At 51.5% G+C, this 26,915-nt stretch overlaps 9 protein-coding genes across 9 annotated transcripts; 6 read left to right on the top strand and 3 right to left on the bottom strand.

The window, feature by feature from the left end:
- Nucleotides 1-969: 969 nt before the first annotated feature.
- On the top strand, nucleotides 970-1,659 carry Z517_00628 (uncharacterized protein; the record flags this gene model as incomplete). The annotated part of the gene is made up of 2 exons (XM_013433592.1): nucleotides 970-1,080; nucleotides 1,189-1,659. The coding sequence occupies 2 exons, from the start codon at nucleotides 970-972 to the stop codon at nucleotides 1,657-1,659; spliced, it is 582 nt and encodes a 193-aa protein (XP_013289046.1).
- A 1,675-nt stretch (nucleotides 1,660-3,334) lies between these two features.
- Nucleotides 3,335-4,895, top strand: Z517_00627 (uncharacterized protein; the record flags this gene model as incomplete). The annotated part of the gene is made up of 4 exons (XM_013433591.1): nucleotides 3,335-3,422; nucleotides 3,474-3,773; nucleotides 3,828-4,175; nucleotides 4,231-4,895. The coding sequence occupies 4 exons, from the start codon at nucleotides 3,335-3,337 to the stop codon at nucleotides 4,893-4,895; spliced, it is 1,401 nt and encodes a 466-aa protein (XP_013289045.1).
- A 544-nt stretch (nucleotides 4,896-5,439) lies between these two features.
- Nucleotides 5,440-6,537, bottom strand: Z517_00626 (uncharacterized protein; the record flags this gene model as incomplete). The annotated part of the gene is made up of 1 exon (XM_013433590.1): nucleotides 5,440-6,537. One exon carries the CDS (start codon nucleotides 6,535-6,537, stop codon nucleotides 5,440-5,442), a length of 1,098 nt encoding a protein of 365 aa, XP_013289044.1.
- Nucleotides 6,538-7,340: 803 nt separating this feature from the next.
- On the top strand, nucleotides 7,341-10,792 carry Z517_00625 (chitin synthase 1; the record flags this gene model as incomplete). The annotated part of the gene is made up of 2 exons (XM_013433589.1): nucleotides 7,341-9,444; nucleotides 9,489-10,792. The coding sequence occupies 2 exons, from the start codon at nucleotides 7,341-7,343 to the stop codon at nucleotides 10,790-10,792; spliced, it is 3,408 nt and encodes a 1,135-aa protein (XP_013289043.1).
- Nucleotides 10,793-12,038: 1,246 nt separating this feature from the next.
- On the bottom strand, nucleotides 12,039-13,667 carry Z517_00624 (uncharacterized protein; the record flags this gene model as incomplete). The annotated part of the gene is made up of 1 exon (XM_013433588.1): nucleotides 12,039-13,667. The coding sequence occupies one exon, from the start codon at nucleotides 13,665-13,667 to the stop codon at nucleotides 12,039-12,041; it is 1,629 nt and encodes a 542-aa protein (XP_013289042.1).
- Nucleotides 13,668-15,127: 1,460 nt separating this feature from the next.
- Z517_00623 (uncharacterized protein) lies at nucleotides 15,128-17,484 on the top strand (the record flags this gene model as incomplete). The annotated part of the gene is made up of 2 exons (XM_013433587.1): nucleotides 15,128-15,341; nucleotides 15,467-17,484. 2 exons carry the CDS (start codon nucleotides 15,128-15,130, stop codon nucleotides 17,482-17,484), a joined length of 2,232 nt encoding a protein of 743 aa, XP_013289041.1.
- A 946-nt stretch (nucleotides 17,485-18,430) lies between these two features.
- On the top strand, nucleotides 18,431-18,949 carry Z517_00622 (uncharacterized protein; the record flags this gene model as incomplete). The annotated part of the gene is made up of 1 exon (XM_013433586.1): nucleotides 18,431-18,949. The coding sequence occupies one exon, from the start codon at nucleotides 18,431-18,433 to the stop codon at nucleotides 18,947-18,949; it is 519 nt and encodes a 172-aa protein (XP_013289040.1).
- A 481-nt stretch (nucleotides 18,950-19,430) lies between these two features.
- On the bottom strand, nucleotides 19,431-20,905 carry Z517_00621 (uncharacterized protein; the record flags this gene model as incomplete). Its single annotated transcript, XM_013433585.1, has 2 exons — nucleotides 19,431-20,736; nucleotides 20,787-20,905. The coding sequence occupies 2 exons, from the start codon at nucleotides 20,903-20,905 to the stop codon at nucleotides 19,431-19,433; spliced, it is 1,425 nt and encodes a 474-aa protein (XP_013289039.1).
- A 1,484-nt stretch (nucleotides 20,906-22,389) lies between these two features.
- Z517_00620 (uncharacterized protein) lies at nucleotides 22,390-26,843 on the top strand (the record flags this gene model as incomplete). Its single annotated transcript, XM_013433584.1, has 3 exons — nucleotides 22,390-22,770; nucleotides 22,818-25,808; nucleotides 25,857-26,843. 3 exons carry the CDS (start codon nucleotides 22,390-22,392, stop codon nucleotides 26,841-26,843), a joined length of 4,359 nt encoding a protein of 1,452 aa, XP_013289038.1.
- Between the last annotated feature and the right edge of the window lie 72 nt (nucleotides 26,844-26,915).

Below are 26,915 nucleotides of genomic sequence, written 5' to 3'. Positions count from 1 at the left end.
AGCTGCGGAGAAATGATTGCTGGCTCCCCGAGACTCAAACAACAATTTGGGGTCAACGACCAAGGGAGTACAGCCTGCTATGTTCGGGAGGTGGATTATGGACATTATCCTGCCACACTTGATCTGAAAAATCTCAGACAGTTCTCTAGGGAAATGAACTCGTTCTAGGGAGGGAGGAGCAACCAAGATGATCCCGCAAAAGCCCTCGACGACGACTTGAAGGAATTCTTGAAAGAGCAACAGCCCCGTCCATACGTCCCAGCTGAAGCCCCGGTGGAACCATCAGAGCCTTTAGAAAAGCCCAATCCTACCATTTAGCCGCACGAACCGACACTTCTAGATGCAGCGCAGCCCCTGGAGGATAGACCTTTACCAAAAGAGTCGCTATTTCAAGGTGGCCGATACAAACATATCTGGAAGGCCTCCATTCCTCAAGATGAAAATCATCGCAGCTACATCAGCGCCCCTTTACTAGCTCCCGGAAGGCTGAATTCCCTCCTTCCCAATGATTGTGCCGTATGCGTTCTCGTTTTCTCTTCTCTTAAAAGGCGCTGATAGTTTCATTTCTGGCCAGATGATCCTTACCTACATTTCAAAAAAGAGATGGCATCTCGCCTTGGCTCCCGAATCACCCAGAAAAGGAATCTACTTCAAAAATCCATCTCCTATGAATCGGCTTGCGAAGCCGAAAGCAACATTCTCTTACAGTTGTCCTATCCGTCCAAACGAATTGACTTTTTCCTTCAACTATTTCACAATCAAGACGAAATCAAAGAAATTGTCGCCTGTCACCTTGGACTGAAGGGTAATCAGTCCTGTCGATTAGGTGACTTCTCGGAATGGAGGCATGGGACTTTCAATGTCTGTATTCCAGTGCATATATATAACTGGAATAGACGTCCAAAGAGTCGGGTCATGATTCGATTCCCACTCCCGTACAAGCTGGGAGAATCTTCGAATCCTGGAAATATGGATGAGAAGGTGCGATCCGAAGCAGCAACATATATCTGGATGCAACAAAATTGCCCTGAGATACCAATCCCGTACTTATGGGGGTTCGGAATTGGTAATAATCTTCATGTATGTGTAGTCTTCCAGAATACTGTCTGTGATATGCTAATGATGGAGGTTCAGTTCACAGCGCGTGAAAACGCTCCATGGTATTTGCGATGCCTCTCATTCATACAGAACACCCTACAACTGCTATTTCGACAATCGGTCTGCTCTCCCTACATTCGCTGTAAACGACCTGACATTCCGTTTACTGTTGGCTATTTGCTGATGGATTTCATCGAAGAGGAGGAAGGCCGCATGCTTTCGACAACGTGGGATACACTTTCTGGCGACTCGAAGCGAAAGACGAATTTCTTCCGAGATTTATCCCGGATCTTGTTGTCTTTGACCAGAAGGCCACTATCTCACATAGGCTCGTTGACGATAGACAACGAAGGTGTCGTTAGTCTGGCTAATCGACCATTATCTATCATCATTCCCGAAGCAGAAAACGACAGTTGCCCGCCTGTTGTGAACCGCAGCTACATTTACAGTGTGGTCGAGTCATATGTTCTGGACCTCTTCAAATACCACGACAATCGCATCGATATCAGCCCAATTCTGTCATTTCAAGGGATGATGCCGTCGACCAAATGGAAGCCTTGACTTTGATGCGCGCCTGTTTACCTGATTTCGTCAATAGCTCCTCGCGTTCTGGACCGTTTTATTTAACCCTCACGGATCTCCATCAAAGCAATATCTTCGTCGATGACGATTGGCATATCAAATCAATTATTGATCTGGAATGGGCCTGTTTCAGACCGATTGAGATGCTGAAGCCCCCTTTATGGTTGACCGGTCAGGCAATTGACCGTTTGGGTGATGAAAAGTTGGCAGATCTCAAGCTCATGCTCGACGAGTTTTTTTCCATTTTAGAAGAGGAGGAACAACAATCTTTGCGTCCTTGCTCCATTTCAGTGGCCAATACTTTTCGCGAGAACTGGGCAACGGGCCGAATTTGGTATTTCCGGGCCTTGGATTCTTTAACGGGACTGTACGGCGTCTTCTTGAATCATATCGAGCCAATGTTTGCATCCAACATTACAAACACTCCAGCTCGTTATTGGCATCCGGATGCTGAGAACGTAATCCGAAGAAGGGTTGAGGACAAGCTTGAGTACGATCTATGACTACGGCAAGCTTTTGAAGAAGATATAAGGTCGGAGGACTAAGATTATCGTTCTATGTCCTATTAGTGATCCTGTTCGGTCTCCTCCTTTCCAGCCCTTTCCCTCGCGTCCCTTTCTCTCTTATTCTGGGCTCTTTACACTTTGGCCGCGTCGCCGGAAGAAGACTGCTGTTGTATTGGTTTCTGGTCTGATAAATCTCTGGCTAAGTTTTGTTTGATTCGGGAATAGGGGCCTTTTAAAGCTTCAAATTCTTCATGAAATGGGCTCTGATCTCCTTTGGTGTCCATTCTTCACCTATGGGCATAAGGACTGTCGCAACTGTCTTTTTTTTTCCTTCTCCCTCTTCGGAGTTGAGAAATATGTTTCATTGTTGACCTGAATCTGGAGATTCCATTTTTTAGGATCGCGGGCAGTTACCTTTCGTAGATCTAGTGTCAGTTGAAGCTCTATACGAAAAGAAGTATGGAAGGTAAAAGCTCACAACGTAACCCCTTGCATGTCTAATCGGAAGTTCTGATCTTTATAGAGTGTGCCTCTGCTATTTCGAAAGTCACCAAGGCTCCGAAACGAGATGTGACCCCTGGACAGGAATCTACAAAGAAGGGGCGTTCGATCGCCAAAGGAAGTCCTGGAACGAAACAGACTGCCACGCGGGTTTAGTTGCTGTTCAGTTTCTCGTTTCCGTTTCGGAGGCTTCGATGGTAGAGGCTGCTCCCTGGCTTTTGGTTGAGTTTTTTTTTAACCAAAAGGTCCAAACGGGCGCTCCGTCGAGGAGGGTTTTACTTTTGTCCCTTCTTGATGTCTTGGGGGCGTTCAGCTTTGCTGGTGAGTCGAGTATCGAAGGAGGAGGCGGATAGATGACCTTGATGTGGCAGCTTCACGGGCTGCCTTCTGGTCTTCTGAGCGGTTACACTGTCTCGTGGTGCCATGATTGTTCGAAATGAGGGTGAAAGGAATGGGACTTGAACCAGTACCCTTGCCCGTAATATGGTCCTTGGCATGTCGCTTGAAAGTACAACCACTGCTGCCCGGGTTTTGAATTTCATCTGTCTCTTTCTGGGGACAACACGTAAAAAGTATTACTGCAACAAGACCTCGCGTTTGCGTTTCCGTTTGCTTCTTCCGTACTTCCCAGCACCAAAGCTCGCAGCATGTCTTTTCTGTCAAGATCACGTCATCTCTTGACATTTAAAACCCCACCCTTGCCTTCGTCAGAGAGCATCTCTTTAACATGCCGTGGTAAGTTGTAGCAAATATGTCAGGGAGTTGCCTACTAATCACAACTCCTAGACAAACCCATTAGCCGAGAAGAGCTCTTTCAGTATACCAATGGTCGATTTCTGACTCGAGACAAACAACAACGTGATGGTCGTTATGTCAAATTTGATTTAGAAGCCCTTTGTGCTATTGCAGCCTCCACAGGCCCTTCAGTATCGCCTGTTCGAGAAGTCGAAAAGTTGGAGGGCGGATTCAGCAAAGCATTACGTATACGAAGGGAGAATGGTACAGAGCTCATTGCGAAGGTTCCGTGTCCCAATGCCGGCCTCGCAAAATACACGACTGCCTCAGAGGTCGCTATTCTGGAATACGGTATGAATTCCAAGTTACCGCAAGCCCGAGTGATGTTTGACTATTCAAAGTGAGAGAGCATACGGACATCCCAGTACCATACGTCTATACTTGGAGTGTTTCCTGTTGGGGCGGAGTACATCATCATGGAAAAGGCTGCCGGTGTTCAGCTCCTCAAAGTGTGGGATCAGATTGACGAGCCATGCAAACTTGCCATCATCAAGCAGCTAGCCAAGTGGGAGAGTCAACTGATGTCGATAAAGTTCCCGGCTTATGGCTGCGTATATTCTCGCCGCTCTTTTCCTGAGGGTGAGAGAAGCGTAAACCTCCCTGCAGATATAGATCGATCTGAGTCCTATTGTGTTGGTCGCTCCTGCGACCCAACTTGGTCTACAGTGCCTGAGAACTTGATCCTTGGGCCTTGTACGTACGCTTCTGCTAACTTTATGTCCTCTGTGAAAGGCTGATCCATCGTTAGGGCCTTCCCTCGCCGAATTTGGAACTGCCCTAGCAAAACGCGAGATCTATCGCATCTCTCAGGAATCGAAAAGCGTTCACGTGGTTGGCCATCGTGGCACAGCTGCTGAACAGATCTCTTTGCTAGAGACAACCATTGAGCTCATGAAGATTCTAGGCTCTCACTCTGACCTCCTTCGACATGCTCAACCTACCGCCTGCCACACCGATTTACACATGGGCAATATTTTTGTCTCAGAGAATGACCCTTCCAAAATCTCGACAATTATCGACTGGCAATTCACACAAGTAGCTCCTATGTTCTTACAGGCACGCTGGCCGGTTCTCTTGACTCTACCAAAAGGCTACCCAGCTGGGATCGTCACGCCCAAGTTACCTGATGACTATAAAGACTTGGATGAGAAAGAAAAGAAGTTGGCAGAGTACAACTTCAACCTGGCAACGGCGGCCAAAGCCTATGAGATAAGATGCCTCCTTGACAACAAGGATGCTTACGATGCCATGAACTTGCCTCGAGTATATCGTGAGCTCTTCATTCGTTGTGGAGCAACATGGGAAGAGGGGCCTGCGCCATTGCGGGAGTGCCTAATCGAGATTTTCAATTCCTGGCATGATCTAGATCTGCCGGGTGAATGTCCCTACATATTCCGTGAAGAAGAAATTTAAAAACATGAAAAACAATTCGAGGAGTACAGAGAATGGCACCGTGCGAGAGAATTTGCGAAGGAATATCTCGACACCGACGCAGATGGCTGGATCCCCCCTGAAATGGATTTCACCGAGAAGCAGGAACAAAATAAGGCTCTTTTCACTCTGTATGTCGAGAGAATGGCAGGCCAGAAGTCCCAAGAAGAGATCTATAGGATGTGGCCATTTTCAGAGGGAATCACACTGTGACATCACAAGGATGACTTCGAGGGCTACTTTGCACTGCTTCGAGTGTAGTAAGGAGCCCACCGTCTCCAGCCTTTATCCAAAACAGCTCGAAACTTACCGACTCAGAGGTCAAGAAGATTTTAGAAAACGAATCGCATTGCAGCGTAGGGGGTATGAGATTAGGATACTAATATCTATTTCAGGATTGTACACATAAACTCGATCGTGTGAATCTCTCCGATAGCTGGGCACGCGCCTGCGTGTAGACTACGCCTCAAGGCCAGACCTAGATTCCATCTTCCACGAGCTTGCCCGACCACATTCGGAAGTCTCCTCACATGACTGCGCAGCCGCCCCTCTTTTTATGGCCCTCTCTCTTGCCCTCGTCCCGAGACCTTATGTTGTGTATCTTCCTGCCATCTAACGTACCATTCCTCTGGTTCTCGCTCGTCCGTCGGCTCTTTTCATATTGCCACAAGATTTGCTCCTGATCTTTGTGGTTCAGCATGGCGAACTTGGCCGTTGCCACGATTTCGTCGCGCGAGTGGTGGCCGGTTTCGATCATGCGCTCCACATCGTCGCGAGTCTCGTTGTAGGTCCGAGCGGCGGTTTGCTTCTGCCGGGCCGCGGCCTGGGACGCCGCCGCGTAGCCGGCGTATGTGCTTGGGCTGAAAGGGGCGTTGGCGTCTGCGTACGGCGCCCTGGGCTGCGTGGGCGAGATGCGGCGCGGAGGATTGCTGGGTTTGCGGCGCTTCGTGACGCCTGCGCCTGAGACGAGAGTCGGGGATCTGTCGTTGCGGCGCCGGGTTGGGGACGTGTTCATTAAGCCCGGGACCAGGCTCACCGGAATTTCCGACACGTCTTGCACAGTCCCGTGGAGGCGCACTCTGGTCGGAGAGTAGCCGACGCCGCTCTTGCGCTCCGTCGCCGACGGCATGGCGATATCATTCAGGTCCTGGGCGATGTTTCCCAGCCGGCCGAGCATCGTGGGCGCGTCGCTCGAATATCTGTTTCGCGATATCCTCTGCCGCTTGGTGATTTTGGTCGGGCTGATGTTGGATGACATACGCTTCTGCGAGAGGCCCGGATAGTTGGTGTACTCTGCGAATTCGGTGAAGTCGTAGCCGTCACCGACGGGCGACGGGCTTTTGCGGACCATTGCGCGACGGGAGACAGCCTGCGGCGGCGGCGCCACAGGGCGCATCGGCTGCTGAACACTTCGCGCCAGAGGGTGGATGTGGTCCTCGGGATGAGGGGGGATGCCTCGAGCGAGGCGCTGTGCACAATCAGGACAGTTCCACGGGATGGCATATCTGATGGCGTTGACGAGCTCTTTGTCGCATGCTGATGTGGGCAGCGCGCAGCCACCGTCCCGCCGGGTGAAGCTGCCGTTGTGGCCACACTGAAAGACGGCCAAGTCCCAGATACACATTTTTGCGATAACAGATTTTTGTAATGAGGAATTTATTTTTCTTTCCCTTCTCGACGATTTTATCTGAGATGGGTTTGCGAAAAGGTGTTGCTCGTGCGGAAAAACCTGTGTTAAGGGGAAAAGAGGATCAAAGGGGCGGCCATAAAAAAGCCATCCTTTGTTCGAGGGTCCGCATGCGGACGATCGAGTTATTGAAGTCATGGTATATCGGACGCATGCGAGGATATTGCCACGTTGATTGAGACATAGAGCTTGCATTGCCGTGGTTCTCTTACAAGGACAAGTTTCATTCTTACCTTTCCACGTTGTAGGGTGCAGAGACGTTGTAAGCTTTCTGTTGTTCATAGACTCGAGAGTGGTGTCATCGGTGCTTAACCAGTCATAGAACGGGTACAAGGGATTGCTTACATCCATTGGGAACAATGTACATGACCAGCGGGTGTCTAATGCTCTGTGATTAGCATTTAATGCAGAGGTCATCGGAGCATCGGGGTGATGGGGTGGGTGCGGATGCTGACGAGGCTGAAATGCGGCGCCAAGACATTCAGTGGTTGCCCCTCGAAACAGTTTGTAGCCTTCCGCTTTGGGCCGTGGCTTGTCCCTCTGTTATCGACGCCGTGGCTAAAACAACCCCGACGCCATTCGTCTGTCCCTCTTCCACATGACGAAACACCTTTCGTCTGTGCGCTGTATGATTGCATCTTTACCTTGTTGTACTTTTCACTGCGCATGGATTCATCTTTGATCTGACCGCCCTCGTCGACTTCATCTCGAGTAAACAAAACCCCGCCGCTCCGCGAACAATGGACGACCGTTCGTCCTTTACACAAATCCCACCCGGCTATCCTGATGGGCCTCCCTCATATGTCAACGGCCCAGGAGAGGAGGATGCTATGAGTATGCCCGTACTCAACAACTCGCTAAGACTGCTCCCGCAGGGTCAAGATGAGTACAGACCGTATGTGACAAGCTCCGTCTCTTCTACCCAACCCAATGGACCACCCTCCCCAAGGCGCAAGCCGGTGCCTGACCCCAAGGTACTGCGCGTTGCATGGGAAGACTCTCCCACAGAGTCCGCCGTCCCAGGCGCCAGGATGCAGTCACCGATGTCTTCACTGATTGCGGAAGCCGAAGAGAGTCTTCGGCGCAGTCGTCAATCGACCACCTTTATTGGCCGGGCGCCGACCCTCAAGGCCACTGTGACCTTCAAGAAGAGCTCTCAAGCTGACAGATGTCCCTCATATAGAACCTCTCCCTCCTTTCGAGGCTCCCCAGAACGATATCGGCCTACAGCGTCGAGCGCATACAGCTCAAGACCGGGCTCTAGCCTAGGACGGGCCCCCTCCATACCCCCGCCGACGGCGAACCCTCGTTCACCCATCAGACCTTCCACACCTTCTCGGGTGTCTACCGACTGGGGCAGACCGGCTGCGTCCACCGTTTCCTATGAACCGGCGGACCTTAATGGTAGCCCGCGCCCCGGCACACCGTCCTCCCAGTATGGCGGAAGTCCGCGGAGGCCACTACCTCCTGCACCACTTTTCTCGGCCAAGGGCGCTGCAGCAGAAACGACGATACCGATCCCAGATTCAGACTTGGAGAATGACGTGTTTGTGAACGGTCACCCTCTTGTCCCTGACAACGATCCCCGGGCGAGTCTGAAATCCGCCCATTCGTACATGACTGACTCGACCTTCACGGAAGAGGACGATATACAGAGCGAGAAATTGGACCACTACGGCCCTGCTCCAGAAGGAAGACAAGATCGACGAGGACTGAGGTCTGCACAGATGACCAAGAAGGAAGTGCGACTCATCAATGGAGAGCTGATCCTCGAGTGCAAGATCCCTACAATCCTACACAGCTTTCTGCCTCGAAGAGATGAACGAGAATTCACGCACATGCGATATACAGCCGTCACCTGCGATCCAGACGACTTTGTTGTGAAAGGTTACAAATTACGCCAGAACATTGGAACTACACTGCGAGAAACAGAGCTCTTCATCTGCGTTACCATGTACAACGAAGGCGAGATCGAGTTTACGAGGACAATGCACGGCATCATGAGAAACATCAGCCATTTCTGCTCGAGGACAAAGTCCCGGACATGGGGCAAAGATGGTTGGCAGAAAATTGTCGTCTGCATCATCGCAGACGGGAGACAAAAGGTCCATCCTCGCACCCTCAACGCTCTGGCCGCCATGGGAGTCTACCAGGATGGTATAGCCAAGAACGTGGTCAACCAGAAAGAAGTCACCGCCCATGTATATGAATACACAACTCAGGTGTCGCTGGATGAGAGTCTGAAGTTCAAAGGAGCGGAGAAGGGCATCGTTCCGTGCCAAATGATCTTCTGTCTGAAGGAGAAGAACAAGAAAAAGCTCAATTCTCACCGTTGGTTTTTCAATGCTTTCGGACGCGCCCTGACACCCAACGTTTGCATCCTGCTCGATGTGGGCACCAAACCGGACTCGAAAGCACTCTATCATCTCTGGAAAGCATTCGATCAAGATTCCAATGTCGCTGGAGCAGCAGGTGAGATCAAGGCTGACAAGGGCAAGGGGTGGATAGGCTTGCTGAACCCGCTGGTGGCGTCCCAAAACTTTGAATACAAGATGAGTAACATCCTCGATAAGCCACTCGAGTCGGTGTTTGGCTACATCACCGTGCTACCTGGTGCTCTATCGGCGTATCGATACTACGCCCTTCAAAATGACCCAAGTGGACATGGTCCCCTCAGCCAGTACTTTAAGGGAGAAACGCTACATGGTCGAGATGCCGACGTCTTCACCGCCAATATGTATCTCGCTGAGGATCGAATCCTCTGCTGGGAGCTTGTTGCGAAACGCGGCGAACAGTGGGTGTTGAAGTTTGTGAAGAGTGCATACGGAGAGACTGATGTGCCTGGTGAGTACGAAAAAAAGAAACAGTTGAGATTCAGCGCTGACCAGAGACAGACGCTGTTCCCGAGTTTATCTCTCAACGACGACGCTGGCTCAATGGCGCTTTCTTCGCGGCCGTATACTCGTTGGTCCATTTCAAACAGATCTGGCACACCGACCACACCTTGACTCGGAAGATCTTGCTCCATGTCGAATTCATCTATCAGTTCGTCTCGCTGCTATTTACCTTCTTCTCCCTGGCCAACTTCTACCTCACCTTCTACTTTATTGCTGGTTCACTGTCGGATCCCAAGATCGATCCTTTCGGCCACAACATTGGAAAATACATCTTCATCATCCTCCGCTATACCACTGTGTTGTTGATCTGTCTACAATTCATCCTCAGCATGGGTAATCGACCGCAGGGCGCGAAGAAGTTGTTCACCGGTACCATGATCACATACTCGATAATTATGGCATACACCACCTTTGCGTCTCTCTACATTGTGGTCAAGCAGCTCACGACACACGCATTGGAGAACACGGACCCGAAAAATCCGTACAAGCTGGGGAACAACATCTTCACCAACCTCATTGTCAGCACAGTCAGCACTATCGGCCTCTACTTCCTCATGTCATTTCTGTACCTGGATCCATGGCATATGTTCACCAGCTCGGCACAATACTTTGCTCTGCTGCCGTCTTATATTTGTACTCTGCAAGTATATGCATTCTGCAACACGCACGACGTCACTTGGGGTACCAAGGGCGACAATGTCATGCACACCGATCTTGGAGCGGCCAAAGCGGTCGGATCTGGTGGGAACACGGTCGAAGTGGAAATGCCCTCTGAACAGCTAGATATCGACTCCGGATACGACGTCGCGCTTCGCAATCTCCGCGACAGAGTCGAAGTACCCAAACCTCCCGTCAGCGAGTCTCAATTGCAGGAAGATTACTACAAGTCCGTCCGTACGTACATGGTCGCAGTCTGGATCGTGTGCAACGCCATTCTCGCCATGGCTGTCTCCGAAGCGTACCCTGTGGGCAGCCACATCAGCAACAATGTGTACCTCAAAATCCTTTTGTGGTCTGTGGCTGCTCTGGCACTGTTCCGCGCCATTGGCTCGTCTGCATTCGGCGTCATCAACATCATCTCGGCCATTGCGGAAGGAAGACTGCAAGCCAAGTTTGAGAAGATCTTTGGTGGCGGGGACGAGAATGGCCGACACAGGAAGGGGTTGGGTAGTGGGATCAGCGAGAGTGGAAAGACGGGACTGAGCGGCGGGAGCAAGGGCAGTGCCTCGGGCATCAGTTTGAGCGACGTGACGAGCAAGATTTCTGAGAAGTTCAGTTGGATAGGGAGGAGGTAATGCGGATGGAAGAGACGACGGTATTGACGGGGGTATTTTCTGGGACGAGAAGAAATGATTTTTTCTGAATGCATTGGAAAAAAGGGGGGAAAAAAAAAGGAGTTTTTGAGGGGCCAGGCGCCGTTTTCGGTCATGGTTGGAAATGTACTACGACGACCCTTCGAAGGGGACTTTTGTATCATTTTGTCCCGTCTGTGTGACTGTGTGTCTGTGTGTTTCTAGACGATTTCGGGATGGGATTTCCAAAGGGAGTCATGGATCGGATCCCCCTTTATGGCACGCTGCGAAATGCTCAAAAGGGACAAAGAAGCAAGAAAGTCTTGGGCCCTTCTTTTCCTTTTCCTCTTTCTCTTTTGTCTTCCTCCGCCCACTGTAAAGAAAAGAAGAAATTAATTGAGAGAGGGCGGGTGGAAGGGTACGGAGTGAATTAGATGGAAGAGGAAAAAAAAAACACTTCATGTCAACAAAACCTTACCCTTTTTTTTCTCTTCTCTCTTTTTCTATTTTCCATCTAGACTTACCTGAGTAAAAATCACAAGCACAGTCCAGACCAGGCCAGGCACATGAGATACACATAGGACAGGGCACATATCCAACCCGTAAAGGCGGTATACGTAACTAACTGTCGACTCCATGTGGCCTCGTCCCATTCATTCATTCATTGAACATTCATGGGCTGAACTTGACTTACCTTTTCCCCCACCAACCAATCCTATCCTATCCTATCCCTAAAAACACCAGATATGATTTCCGTAGCAAAAAGGGGCCTCACACCTCACCACACCACACCGCCGACAAAAGGGAAGATAAAGTCGATCCGACCGCCTTTGTAAGAACAAGGGGGAGGCAGGCGACAAACTTACCTTTCTTTGCCGTTGCCTTACCTTGCCATGCCATGGGAAACCATCAGATTACCGCCATTTCCGGTTTTTTTTTTGAGGTTGTTGTTTCGCTCCCTAGTAACAATAGAGACCTGTCTGCTCGTCACAGAGAGAGTTTTTTTGATTTCCTTTGGGAGATGCCTTGAGGACATCGAGGGGTTTTTTTTTTGCAGTCGAGCTTGGGCAGAAAAATAGCTATTGTGGGAGGCGGTTGGGGGGGGGGGGGGGGGAAATGGGGGTTTGAACTAACCTTGCACTTACCTGAGGTCATCACTGGACTTGGGAAAGCTCAGAGTAACGCTCCTGGGCACGCACGTCTCATGGCTCGAGTCTGGGGTCCTGTAGAAGCATCGTCAGAGTCCCTTTCAATCTAGGAATATGGGACGCTTAGGTCCCCCAAGAACTGCAGGTACTCCATGCATGGCCGGGGTCGGCAGTGGTGCTTGTCCTCTATGCGACACCGGTAACGAAACCACAGAGCTGCGCGCTGAAACAGGAGTCACAGCAGGAGCAGTCACACGGATGAGAGGAGTACCAACAGTGGCAGGAAGATGCGGGTAGAATTCTTCGACGTGGCGAACATATCCTAGAACCGCACCCGTGCTGGCTGATTCCTTTTGGTACCATACGACTCTGGTGCCTGGATTTGCGACAGGGGGTTGGGCGGGACGGAGAACCGAAGCGGGTGCTACATGGCGCGGGCGATACACACTTGGTCGCTGTGTAGGTGTACTTCGAGGAACAGCCAGATGGAGAGGGGAGCTAGAAGTCGGGGGTGGCGTATGAAGCCGTCTTATTCCACGCCCCCTCAGAAGCTTCTCGCGAAGCCCCTCCCGGTATTGTCGATGCTCTTCTCGCTTGCGCGCGAGTCTCTCGTGATAGTCTGCAGCCGGGGTCTTGGAAGCAGCCTTTCGCTGACGTCTTACACCCGCTTCAAACCATTCTGGGCTGTGTCTGTATCTCCCCGACGGCTTGGAAGAGCTTCGGGTTGCACTAGAGGAAGACGAAACTGCGGATTCTGTGAATGATCTAGACCCCAGCGTCGAATCAGAGAGAGTTGCGTTGTCATCGTTGTCGTCGGTTTGGGAGAGAATATCCTCTAGCATGAAATCAATAGGAGTTTGACTAAAGCCAAGCTCTGAAAGGTTATGCTGCCATGGCTGAGACATTCCAAGTTGGCCAGGATCCTCCAGGAGTGGATCTTCGGGTTCTTGGTCTGGCACAGTCGGCAAGGCGTCAGCTAGAGAATGCTGTGGAGCTGAGGTGGAAGTAGGGTCGGTTATCAGATCGGAGTATCCATAGAAATCGGCCAAATTGCTCAGGGAGCGCGGCGTCAACAGAACCTCCTCGGGAGCTGGAGGGTAGTGCACATTGTCGAGCACACTGGGGAGGAAAGGAGATCCCGTGTCTATGTCTGTGGGAAAGGACGCCCAGAAGTCGGGGTCAAATGTGTCGAGACTGGCCAGCTGTGAAGCAGGTTGCAACATGCTGTTTCCTGGGGCGAAGTCATTGGTAGCTAGATCTAGATCCAGGAAGTCATAGTTGTTGGCATTAACCGCATTCTCGTAGCTGGAGACTTGCTCCTCAGCAGGCGCAACATATCCAGCCACAAAAGAACCAGATAGAATATCGTCAAAGTAGTCCTCCGAGTCGAATGTAGCATCATGGAGGGGGGTGTCCAAGATCTGGAATGCAAGGTCAGCTTGATCGGGCTTAGTCTCAGCTGCTGCAGCATCATCGTCGCTGGCGTCGACCCGAGCTGGAGAGACGGATTGAGTTGCAGCGGGAACTATTGGATCGTAGAAAAGGTCGTTTGTGGGACGGATCGTAGGCAAGAACGGGTCAAGAGGATTGACGGTCAGATGCAGACGATTCTGCTCGAAGAGTTCATCAAGTGAGCTGGAATTGGATATTTCAGACACATTGTCAGATTCGAGGAAGGTCCAGCCTTCGGCTGTTAGAGATGGGTTTGACCCTTCAGGTTGGGGCGCCATTGTTGAAAGGGGTGATCGCGGAATTTGCTTGGTTGTGGATGTGATTTTTGATTGCGAGCAGTTACGCGGTCGGACGAGAAACCCTTTCTGGGACGCTGGTGATTGTGTTAGAAGGATGGAGAGCCAGAAACCCATTGATGCGCGTTCTCTGGTCCATCTTATACCCATCGAGTTCCGCCTGCCTGGGTGACGATAGGCAAAGAAAACAATGAGTTTCTCATCTCACAAAGAGGCAGCAAAGAGATGGCGGTTCAGACAATAGCCAGTGCTTGAATCGCGTCAATGATGAACAATGCAATTGTCACCTCGGGCTCTGTGAAAGATCGACATTGACTCTATGCTTTGTAAAGACAATGTCACTCGATCGGTGTCAAGGACCGATGCTTCCTCTAAGCGTCGAGTTAAGACAATGTCGTCGTCACTTACCGCCTTTGTCTTGTTTGTATCACTGCTGATAATGTGCCTCGCAAAGTGTCAGTAACAAAGGATTCGAGGTAATTCGAAGCAGAGGCAGAGAGGCAGAGGCAGTAGCCAGGATGCGAGAACAGCAACTTAAATATCTGTTGACTCTTCGGCTCGTTCGTTGTTGCTTCTCCAAACAATTCGCAACGACTCCGAAAGACAAGATGTTTTCTACCGCTAGCATTATCAGCATTGCTGTATTCTCCTTCGTTATTATTGTCCTGATGATCCACATGATCATATTTCATCGCCTGCAACGACAAGAGACCCACGCTAGAAGACTCGCCCGTCAAAGATACAACGAAAACTGGTATCACGGCACAGGAGAGGGAGCTTAAAGCAGTCAATCCAGCCAGCTCGAGTTCGTCAAGACCACGGTGGGGAGCAAGTCGATAACGAGATTTGAGTGAGAGAGATATGCACGAGTGAGCGGAAGGAGTTGGTTGGTGCGTGGAGGACGAGGAGACGTTGGAGCAAAGCTCGGAGATATCGATCGGAGATAAGCTGAAATTCGGCCGAGATTATGACCGAGCACCGAGAAGCGTCACAGGTGAGACTCCATAGTGATTAACCGTAATGCAATCAATGGTTTGATGGTATCCTCATGCGGCCCCCAGCCCTGTAATTTGACAACTTCTCTTCCGTCAAGCTCCATCTCATGAAGTTTTTGAGGGTTTCGATGATGGCTTCTGCCTATTTCTCAATAGTGTCGTGTATGTCATTCTTGAACCATTGCCAACGCACTTTGTCGAAGCCCTCTTCTTTTTCCCTAGATAGACAACTGGTGTGCTTCCCCAATTCATCTCCCGTCTAGGTTGGCTCTAGGTTCAAAGGCTCGCACCATTCTTATATCGCTGCTCGGTCCTAATCCGATCGGTGCAAGAGCACTTGGACAAACACCGAGGAGCGCAGTTATCGAGGAGCCCTGCCCATCCTACGCGCGCTATCCGCACTTCGGTCTTAAATCATCGGCTTTCAAAACTCGATCGTACACAACTATGGGTCCCAAACGCCGTCGCCTAGCACTCTCATGTGTGGCTTGCCGGCGGAGAAAAGTGAGATGTGATAGGACATATCCATCTTGTGTCAGATGTCAGAAGGGAGGTGTGAGTTGTGACTACGTCTCATACACCAAGCAGGACAACGCTATCCCTACCCCATCCGATGAGAGCCCACAGATACGCAGAGAGGCCTCGGTTACTTCTTGGACTGGTAAGCTCTTTGACATATGGTCTCTCCAATGACCCCAAAGGTCGCCTATGCCAGCGCTCTCTCACATTAGTTTCTTGCCCTACATATTTGATCAGGAGCGAGTACTGACGTCCTGTAAATATCAGAACATGCAGAGGTTTGGCACGCTCGTTCTAAAGAGCATGAGAGTGCCCGGAACCACGAGGAGAACCAGCAATCCGCCGCCTCGCAACCTCGCACCCAAACGAAGTCTTTGCGAGAGTTGCAGGACCGGGTATACGAGCTGGAAACTCAGGTCAGAGCAACGGGGACGCGTCCCATCTCGTCGACGGCGTATCTGGGTCTCGGCCATTCTACCGCCTCGGGAGTGAGCGCCGATAAGAATGCCTTGCATGACCACGAACGAGCCTTACTCCGGGGGAAAGGTTTCAAGACGCAGTATTTCGGCCCAAGTCATGGAGCCAATCTACTTCTACAATTCGAGGAACTTTCCCGCTTCGTGAAGGATATCTTGCAGCGACTGCCGACACTCGAAAAGGCGAGAATTATCTGGAAAAATCAACCCCACGATCTCAACGCCGGCTTGATTCTTCCAGAGTTTGACACGCTGGTGTCGTTGGTCCCCGAACAGAACCGCACAGATACTCTGGTGCAAGAATATTTCGAGACACTTGAGACAACATACCGGATTCTACATGCACCGACCTTCTTTCGCAAGTACAAAGAATTCTGGATATCGTCCAGAGACTCATCCTCGGTGTTCCTTGTGCAACTTCTTCTTGTGTGCGCCAGCACGAACTGCGCTGTTGCTGGCAACCCCTCGGGGTTTATCGGTCGGAGTACCGTTTGCCGTGAAGCAGCGGTTAAATGGATCGAGGTCTGCGAGAGTTGGCTAGAGCTGCAAAGCCACAAGCACATGACACTGGAAGTCTTTCAGATCCGCGTTCTCCTGGTCATTGCCAAGAAGCTGAACTGCATCAAAATCAAGCGCGAATGGACCGTTTCAGGACATCTGCTACGGCAAGCCATGTCGTCTGGGTTGCATCGAGAGCCCACCTTCTTGAGTAATACCATCTCAGTTTTCGACCAAGAGATGCGCAGGAGACTGTGGTTCACAATCCTCGAACTTGATATCCAAAATAGTCTTGATCGCGGCATGGGGGCGAGCATCGGTCCACTCGACTGGGACACTTTGCCGCCGTTGAACCTCCACGATGAGGACTTTGATGAAACCACGGAGAAGATGCCCCCGGCTAGGCCAATGACTGAGTTCACTCGCACTTCGTTCCTCTGCCTGGCACATCAACACTTGCCTCTCCGGCTGGAGATTATCTCCAGGGTCAACAGCGTCCGTACCTGTCTCGAAAGCGATACCGTCATCGAGCTTGATCAAAGGATCCGACAGACCCTCGACAACCTCCCCAAATGGCCTGATCACGCTGCAAGTGCCATGGCGGAAGCCCTCTCGGAGCTACTCCTCTACGAGATGCTCCTGCTCATGCATCAGCCCTTTGCCGTCCAACTAGACGCGGCGGCACGACACTTTTACTCACGCGCCGCCCGGCGGAACGCCGCACTGTCAACAATGAGGATTTTTACCGGACTACCACCCAGTAGAAGGAGGACCTACCTCAATCTTCGAGATGATTTGTTCCGGGCCTGCTTGGCAACCTGTCACGACCTCGTCGTTTCAACCCGTTCGAAGGAGGAATTGCTGCAGGATCCAACCGTTGCCGAAGATCTGATGGAGCAGGCCGTCAACGTCATGGAAGAACGCATCAAGAGGCTCGGCCAAGGCTTTCACACGTATTGGCTCACCTGCAGCGCCCTCGGGCTGCTGCATTCCAAATCGTCCCCAGGGGAGCCAGCGGAAAAGTTTGCTCAAGCGACGGCCGACCGAGTCGCCACTCTCCAGAACTACCTGATGTCGCAGCAAATTCAGCCTGTGCCAGGCAGCAACGGCGTCGAAGATATGACCATGAGCACGGCCAACACGCTGGTGGGGATGAGTGCTCAGCCGACGCCCGGTCAACACCTACCGGAGCTTGATCCCTTCGTGACGACGACCACGGACCCATTCAACACCTTTTCCGAGACATTGTTTGACTTTGATATTACGGATCTCTGGAATTTTGGCGGGGTTGGAGGCACCACGCACTACTGATTGATTGATTGATTGCTGGTAGAAAAAGGTTCTGTCGGATGGATTAGTATCACCCCTCAATCGAATTCTTTGAATCTTTGAAATCGCTTTATGGATGCATATTGTTAGCACTTGCCACGTGCAGCCGAGGGACTTTTCTCATCGATATACCATGATGAGGTTAATGATCTCGAGCTTCCCTGGCCTCGGGAATTTCTTCCATTCGGGCCCCTTAGGCCAAGTTTCCGGGTATACAAGTGGGTCTGACAGGTCTGTATCGACGCTGGTGCGAGAGGCCTATGTGAATCAGTGACTGAGTACCCAACATGTGATGTGATGTGTTGGTCGCCGTGGCTTGATAACACCCACGCTCCTTGACTCGGATACTAAGCATTGCGGTAAAGTCGGCCCCGACCCCGAGATCGCCCAGCCGGAACGTAGGAATGAAAAAGATCCGGGGGGACATGCGGGCTCCACCCATATCTCGAGCGAAGCAAGCCGACGACGAGCTGGGGCCCCGGAACGAAGAGATGACATGGATGCTCGTCTCCGGAGCTACTCCAGAGATTCCCAGGATGTTCACTTGAGCAAATCGATTCGGGCCCGGGGACCAATATCCGGCCTTCCTAACACACAGAGTTCCCGTAAACCGGGCAGGTGTATATTTATATTTTGGCGCCTGACTCTGCTGTCCGGAGGATCCTTCCACTCTCTAGATCCCTTGTTAGGCAAAACCTTTCAGCAAACGGAGGTCGCTGCTCTTTCTTGGCCCAGCCCATCCGGACATCATCCTCGGACATCCCAAAGGTATTTCCCTAGTAAGGGCCGACTTCCCTGTGTTTGCCACCAAGTAAAGTCCCCCTCCCATCTGCAGTTGAGGGTGACGTTTGATCTTCCAGTATATTTCCCCACTGACGCTCCCTTGGGTAGAAATAGAAAGCAAATACAACTCTTATACTACGAACAAATGGGGCCCTCCAACAGATATGTGCGACCGACGACGTTGCGATCGGTGCCTGTGCAAGTAGACCCGTCGAGCCCTGGCACGGTGATCCGTGTCGCTCTGGGCGTAGAGACGATCCTCAACATCGTGGTTGGAGGTTACATCGTCTTCTGCCCCCAGCACTTTGTCAGCCTGCTGGTACCGACGCCGGCCATGATAACGCCCAGTCTCATTGCCGCCGTCCGGCAATATGGCGCCTTTGCCACAAGCCTGGCCGTGCCCACGGCGCTGGGAATCCCCAACACTCGACGTGGTATTGAAAGTCGGACAACGGTGTACGCATTCCTGGGGTCAGCCGAAGTTTGCATCACCTTGGTCTCGCTCTATCTCGCGCTGGCCGAGGGCGATGGCAGCGGATTCTCCAAAACCGCAATGCTGGCATCCGCTGCGGCTTTTGCGAGTGGTCTTTCCTGGAGGCTTCTCGTTCTACTGGTGTATCCTCAATGGCTCGGGGCATACCGGCTTTCCGCGAAGGAGGAATAAGAGGGGGGGGGTGAGAAGATGCGCCACACTTTTGAGGCGCCGAATTGGTTATCGCTGGTGCGACGATACGGAAAACCAGCTTCCACGTATCCATACATCTCACAACCCAAGTCCTTGAAAGCACTTGGTTGTACATAACCAACTTGATATTTACGTGAACTCGTGTGTGACCAGATTGGGGGCCGTTATTCGTAGCGTGGCAAATATTAATTAGAGACCGGCACCATTTCCCCTCTTGGCCGGGCCGTCCGGATCTTTAGGCGTAATACGCGCACGGGACTTTGGAAAGGACGACCGTTGCCAATTTCAACGCAATTTCACACAATTCTGTCATTTTTCATGTCCTACTTCAATCAGCACAGGGATATAACCCCCAGCTCTCGCATCTCCTGACGCATAATGGCTCTTTTTCAGCTCCCACTCAATCCTCCACTGGCCCACCATAATATCCTGCGCGCCGAAAAGCTTCTGGTTCCAGAAATCACTGTGGATCTTGCTGCTGCCGTTCCAGGAAGGCACGCACTGCCGCATCCCATACCCCGTCGATCACTGGAGTTCGATGGGCCGCCATGCCGGTGTAGAGCGTGACCCGATAGGTTTCGGTCTCGACATTGGGAGGAGCGCCGATCACACCTTGGCTGTCACCAGCGTCCCACTCGTCCACAATCGTGAAACGTCTCAAATTTAGATGTTGAGACAAGGCGTCGAACAGCGGCCGCCACGCGTCATCTCCCGGCCCTTCTAGCACACGTCCTCCAGGTCCCTGAGGATGGCAGTCCCTCAGAGAGATGTCTTCCAACGCAACACAACTTGTGATGATCGTTGCAAGGCGGGAGACCTGGAGTCTTATCCCTCCGAGCGTGAGATTGCGAAGGTGGGCAAGGGAGCCCAGCGGAAGTAATGGCAGCGTCATGCGAGGCTCGGGCGTCAGGTGGTCGACGCTCAACTCCCGTAGGTTAGGGAGAGGCTTCCGAAGGAACTGCACCAAGCAATTTTCCACAGCTGCGTCTCGTTCCACGAAGTGCTCGTCGTCATCATCTTCGACGATCTCCAGGTCTGGAAATTTGAAGGTCTTGAGACTGCTGAGATCCAATAGGTTCCACGAAGCAGACGGCCATGTAGGAAAATGCTGGGCAAGAGATCGATGGATCGATATGGTCTTGATCTGCGCGTTGGAGGACGCAAGACACTGGATCGCCGTACGGAGCATTTGTCCCTCGGAGGCCCCCGTCCGGTCGAATAGTGCGTACTTGGATTCCAGGCACGAGTCGCAGTGAAGAATTTCGGGGTGCTCATTTGGATCCAGTGGGTGGCTGTCAAAGACTGAGAGTAGTTCAAAACTGTTCGCATGTTGGAAAGATCGAAGCGCCGCAGTCCACAGGCATTGCAGTTCACCACAGGTTATAAGATATTCATCCACGTTGGCTTGTTCGCCATGAGCCCTGAAAGCAGCTGCGATTCCGGCTTCCGTCGTCGGGATGTCACCCCATTGTCTCGCCACATGTCTTTGGCATCGAAGGGGTAGGTTTGATTCATGTTGTGACAAGACCCGAAGCACTCTGGTAAATGCACCAAGATCCAGACTGGTGGCAAATGGGGTGGGTAGAAAATTGACTTTTCGAACGAAGGGCGCCAGGGACAAGATTGCGGTTGGTGTCAGGCGGTCGAATTCGAGCATCGTTGCCTGAAGCGTGATCTCCTCGAATATGGCTGCCTTGATGATGTTGGCTTGCCCCAAACTCCGGCATGTCAATCTCAGCGCTTGGAGTGTACACAAGACCCGATGCCTATGTCGAAGTTAGCTTGGAAATCTGGCGAGAACGGTGAGGAGATTTACCTGTCTGCCTTGCGCTCTCTCTGCCAGGCTCTATCGCCGAGCCAACGAAATTCCGCCACCAACGCCTCCACTACCATGTACTGTGTGTCTGGTTTGAAGCTCATCGTCATGGCCGACATTTTCTTCCTTTCTGAGAGTACAGGGTATCTTCTCGAGGCGGCAGGTGTGTGATCTGGCAACACAGTCCGAGGGAGAAGGCCATGACAAAGGATCCGTGCGACAAAGGCACCGCTTGCGGAAGCCCATCTTGACCCTTAGAGCAGAGAGACTGTGTTCACGCAAATGTTGCTGTCGTTGGGATGGTCAGTGGCATGGTAGTTGCCCAAAGCTCTAATAACTCACACGCTTGGCGGCATATATATATATATATACATTATATACACCCCGAACTGTCCTTCGTCCATTACCATTTTCGTTAGGGAAAGGGAGCGCGGCCGCTTTAATCGGGCACGTGACGTAGCATCACGGGTGCCCGGCCGAGTGCGGGAGAGCGTCGAGCGAGCCACGGCAGATTACCAGGGAGCGCCGGGGGAGCGAGGCTGAGCACTAGGCGAGCCGCAGGGAGCGCTGCCCTGATGCCGATCCACAGAAGCCAGTTCGGGCTCAGGGTCCCTTCGGGCCTCGGCTACAACTGCGCAGCTGTATACCCCTATTCGTTTCAGCCCAGGGGTTGTTGCCTGGATACCTCGTACTTCGATCCTACCGTGATAGGTGAATTTATCCTCCTCATGTGTGAGTGGGTGGTCCGAAGTGGCCACCATACATCAGCAAGATGGGCAGGAATGCCGAGAAGCATGGTTCAACGTGTACCGAGTAAAGTTCATTTATTTCAACACATCATGGACGACCCGGGTAAGACCATCGGGCCTTACGAACCTGTTAGGTGAATTCCACTTGTCAAAGTTCTCTTTCGAGTTCTCTTTGGGTCTGGACCTCGGGTACTTTTTCAACGACGACTTATATATCAATCTAGACTCTCATCCAAAGCGGCGAGGGCTGTCCGACAGTAGCCGTCTTTATTCTCAGCTTGGCGGAGCTCTTTGCTGATTTGTAGTCGCTACAGCTGAGAAGGCTGTGGAGGAATTTTATTCATTTTCCACCAGCACCTGTCAATAGCAAACAAGGCTTGCAGCTGACAGATCTAGGCAGCAAACATTTCACAGATCTGCTTGTCTGCTTTGACGAGTGACATTGTGACGCGTGATGCGTGATGGATGGATTGGATACACGATCCGTGGAGCAGGTCAACTCTGCAGAAAATATCCGCCAGCTTTCACCCGCGAGGCTGGGAGTGATCAGGGGGGAGGTGAGATGGCAGGACGGGTGGTGGGGAGGCACGTGAGAGGCTGACTTATATGCTAGTGCGGGCTTATTCGGAACAATGTTTATCCAGAACAACGCGTAGGTGGAGTAACTTCACGGATCGCGGAAACCCGCGCACCACGCGTAGGAGACGCGAAGCGTGATTACACGCGATTGTCTGTCACTTGGACGATTAATGTCCCATTCACGTCCCATTCACCACCATCACTCCTTCACAATCTCAATCAGCTGTCTCTTCACCCTTCGTGGCATCATTGTTGCAGCTGTTCCAGCTTGCACAATGTCGCATCGTTCAGCACTTGCTCAGCTCCGAGCTCAGCGAGCTTCCGGCAAGACACGACTCGCTTCCTACCAGGTCGAGGATCAAGGTGCCATATACGATGAAGTCGATGAAGATGGCTACAAGAAAGTCGTGCGCAGTCGCCTCGACAAGGATGACTTCGTTGTTGACGACAATGGGGAGGGTTATGCAGACGACGGTCGAGAAGAATGGCAGAACGAGCGGCAATACTACAGTAGTGACGATGCCGAGGAGCTTCCATTGAAAGGAAAAGCTGCAAAGCGAAAACGTGAGGACGATCGCGAGAAAGAAGACCGCACCAACCACAAGATTCTCAACTACTTCAACAATGGGCCTGTCGCAGCAGCTCCCAAACCCAAGGTATGCCTCTTCTCTCAAATTTGTCCGGCCGAGTCTGACTGCTCCAGATCCAAACCACTGCCGAAGACGAAGCTTTCATGGCTGATCTCCTCGGAGAAGTCGACGCCAATATCCTCTCTACCCGCACATATACGCCAAAAACAGTCAAATCCGACAATCGACGCAAAGTCAGGGTGCTCTCCCCCCCTCCTTCTCGCGAACAGCCTCGACAGAGATACCAAGGACCGCCGACCCAGCTAGTCAACACTCCACCTCCGCAGTCTGTACAAGAAGAGGACGACCATGTGCCGACATTTGATGACGACAATATCATGAGTGATCCTCTTCCTTCCTCTCCAGTCGTCAAGGCTGTTGAACGGAAGACAAAAGTGCAGATCAAAGAGGAGGACGAAGATGAGGATATCATGGACGTTGCTCAAGTTGTTGGGTATGAAGCCGCTCAATCAACCAGTATCAACATGACTGGCAGCAGGCCACCGCCAAAAATCAAGTCTCCACAACTTCCAACACCACAGAGCTCTTCTCCGCCGTTGCCGCCAGTCAGTGAAGTAGATGCCTCTTCATGGAACAAGATCACCAGCAAACTCAATATCCAAAGTAGTCCGTCTTCGGAAATAATTCGAACCTTCGGCAAGATGAAGCCTCAAGACGCTGTTGAAGAGGATGGCAGTCTGCGTATGTTCTGGCTCGACTACACGGAAGTCAATGGCAGTCTTTGTCTCTTTGGGAAGGTCAAGGATAAGACCAGCGGACAGTATCGCAGCGCATTCGTCAAGGTTGACAACATTCTCCGCAAGCTCTTCTTCCTTCCGAGAAAGTATCGGGTTGTCAATGGCCAGGAAACTAGCGAAGAAGTTGAGATGGATGATGTATACGGTGAAGTCGACTCGTTGATGTCCAAAATGAAGGTGTCCACCAGAAAAGTCAAACCGTGCACACGAAAGTACGCATTTGAACTATCTGATGTCCCGAAAGAAGCAGAATACCTCAAGCTTCTCTACCCCTACGACAAGAGCCCTCTCCCGATGGACCTGAAAGGCGAGACGTTCTCCCGGGTCTTTGGCACAAACACGGCCTTGTTTGAACAGTTTGTGCTGTGGAAGAACATCATGGGGCCATGTTGGTTGAACATTGAAGATGCCGACTTTAGCGCTGTCAATAACGCTTCTTGGTGCAAATTGGAATGTGCTGTCACCAAACCGGCCAACATCACTGTCTTGAGCAACTCCGAGCAGCTCGAGGCTCCACGCCTTACATTGATGTCTTTGGCGTTCCGGACACAACTCAATGTCAAGGAGAATAAGCAGGAAATTTTAGTTGCGAGTGCTCGCGTCTACGAGAATGTCTCTCTTACCGACACCACTCCTCCGGAAGAAATGCCCTCTCGGACCTTTACAGTGATGCGACCATCCGGATCTGCTTACCCGGTTGGCTTTGAAGCTGAAACCAAAAAGCGAAACGACACATTTATGCTTGAGAAGACGGAACAATTTCTGCTCAGCAAGTTCCTGGCACTTTTCGAAAGGGTCGACCCCGATGTTCTGATCGGCCATCAGCTTCAAGAAGTCGACTATAGTATTCTTCTGAGTCGCCTGAAAGAGAAGAAGACGCCAGGCTGGCACCGGATCGGTAGATTGAAACGAGGAGAGTGGCCCAAGTCCTTTGGGAGAGGTGCCACATTTTTTGCAGAGCGACAGCTTCTCGCGGGACGACTCATGTGCGATCTGGCAAACGACATGGGCAAGTCGTTGATGACCAAATGTCAACAATGGAGCTTGACAGAGATGTGCGACCTCTACCTTGGGCCCGACAACCGCCGCCGTGAGCTGGACAATGAAGCAGCCCTGAAGACGTGGGCAGCCACTCGCGATGGGCTGCTCAATTACGTGACTCACTGCCACGCTGACACCTTTTTCATCGCGGCGCTTGCTTTGAAGTTGCAAATGCTGCCACTGACCAAAGTGCTAACAGAGCTTGCTGGGAACTCGTGGGCTCGAACCCTGAGCGGCACACGAGCTGAACGAAATGAGTACATTTTGCTGCACGAGTTCTACCGCAATAAATACATCTGTCCCGATAAGGAATTTGGTAAAGGCCGGGCAAAACAGGCGCAGGAGAATGATGACGAAGATGATGGAGCCGACACCAAAAAGAAGGACAAGTACAAAGGTGGGCTGGTCTTCGAGCCAGAAAAGGGCCTGTACGACAAGTTCATCCTTGTCATGGACTTCAACAGTTTGTATCCCAGCATCATCCAAGAGTACAACATCTGCTTCACGACTGTTGATCGGTCAAGTACCGCCGAAAATGAGAACGAGGAGAAGGTGCCAGAGGTGCCGGTCGATCAACCACAAGGAATCTTACCAAAACTTATCGCCAACCTTGTTACACGCCGTCGGGAAGTCAAGAAGCTGATGAAGGACAAACGAGCCTCTGCAGAACAACAGGCACTCTGGGATACCAAGCAGATGGCATTGAAACTCACAGCCAACTCCATGTATGGGTGTCTCGGTTATACCCAATCCCGGTTCTATGCACGGCCGCTAGCCATGCTCACCACCTTCAAAGGTAGAGAGATTCTGAGAAGCACCAAGGACCTCGCAGAAAGCAACCAACTGCAGGTCATCTATGGTGATACCGATTCCGTCATGATCAACACCAATGCAGACAATATCGCCCAGGCCCTGAGCGTTGGGCTAGAGTTCAAGCGCTCGGTCAATGAAAGATACAAACTATTGGAGATTGACATCGACAATGTTTTCCGACGCTTGTTGCTGCATGCCAAAAAGAAGTATGCCGCTATTAACATGGCCGAGATAGATGGCAAGTATGTTGAGAAGCTGGAAGTCAAAGGTCTTGACATGAAGAGAAGAGAATACTGCGCCTTGTCCAAGGAGGCGTCTCAGAAACTTTTGAACGAGATCCTCTCCGGGGAAGATTCGGAGGTTGTCCTCGAGAAAATCCATGAATATCTTCGGGAGTTGTCGAGCAAGATGAGGGAAAATGCCATTCCCGTACAGAAATATGTCATCTATACGGTAAGTCTTGCTGGATCCCTTTTTGTAAGACATTGCTGATTCTCCCAGAAACTGGGGAAAAACCCAACGGAATATCCCAACGCGGATTCGATGCCTCAGGTGCAAGTTGCCCTTCGTGAGATCAGTCGAGGCAAACCAGTTCGGGTCAACGACGTCATGTCCTACATTGTAACAATGGGAGACGAAGAGACAAAGGGCCTCCCAGCGCCGAAGCGATCTTACACCCCCCAAGATGTTCAGAAAACAGATTCTGGCTTGGTTCCCGATGTCGAATACTATCTCCATAAACAGATCTTCCCGCCTATTGAAAGACTGTGCGCGCCCATCCCTGGGACTGATTCGGTCAGACTGGCTGAATGCTTGGGTCTGGATGTTCGCAAATATCAGATCAACAGTTCGAACGGGGCAAGCCAACGAAGCACCGAGATTTTCCCTCTTGAATCGCAAATTCCCGACAGCGTCCGCTTTCAGGACGCTGCGCGGCTCAGCCTGAAGTGTCGAGAGTGCAAACAGACCACAATTTTCGAAGGAATCTGCGATTCAACAGACTCATGCACACCCGAGGGTATTTCATGTGGCAACGCCGATTGCAAGAAGCTCTTTCCACGATTGAGGATTGTCATGCAGCTGGAGTCACAAATTCGAGCGCAGACGTCTGCCTACTATGAGGGCTGGTTGGTCTGCGACGATCCATCCTGCGGCAACCGAACCCGGCAGATGTCAGTGTATGGACATCGATGCCTGGGTCCGAATGGGCGTGCTGAAGGTTGTCTCGGACGGATGTCATATGAATATTCGGAAAAGAAGCTGTACAACCAAATGTTGTACTTTGCGGCATTGTTTGATATTGAGAAGGCCAAGAACAAGGCCCGATCAGAAAAGGAATACGCGCAGAAGAAGGATCGGATCATGGTGCTTGCGGAGACGAACAAGGACGCATTCGAGGGGATCAAGGCGGTTGTGGATGGATATCTGAAGAAATGTGGGCGGCAATGGGTGGAGATGGATACGCTGTTCAGCTTTGCCTTGAAGTGATGTTTGGATATTGGTTTGTAGGATGTTCATTCGTTGACCAGATGAGATACGACAATCCACCATCAATTAATG

This window comes from Fonsecaea pedrosoi, assembly GCF_000835455.1.
Source record: "Fonsecaea pedrosoi CBS 271.37 unplaced genomic scaffold supercont1.1, whole genome shotgun sequence".
Lineage (NCBI taxonomy): Eukaryota > Fungi > Ascomycota > Eurotiomycetes > Chaetothyriales > Herpotrichiellaceae > Fonsecaea > Fonsecaea pedrosoi.
The sequence above is the reverse complement of the archived record's forward strand: the minus strand, read 5'-3'. Positions and strand labels throughout refer to the sequence as shown.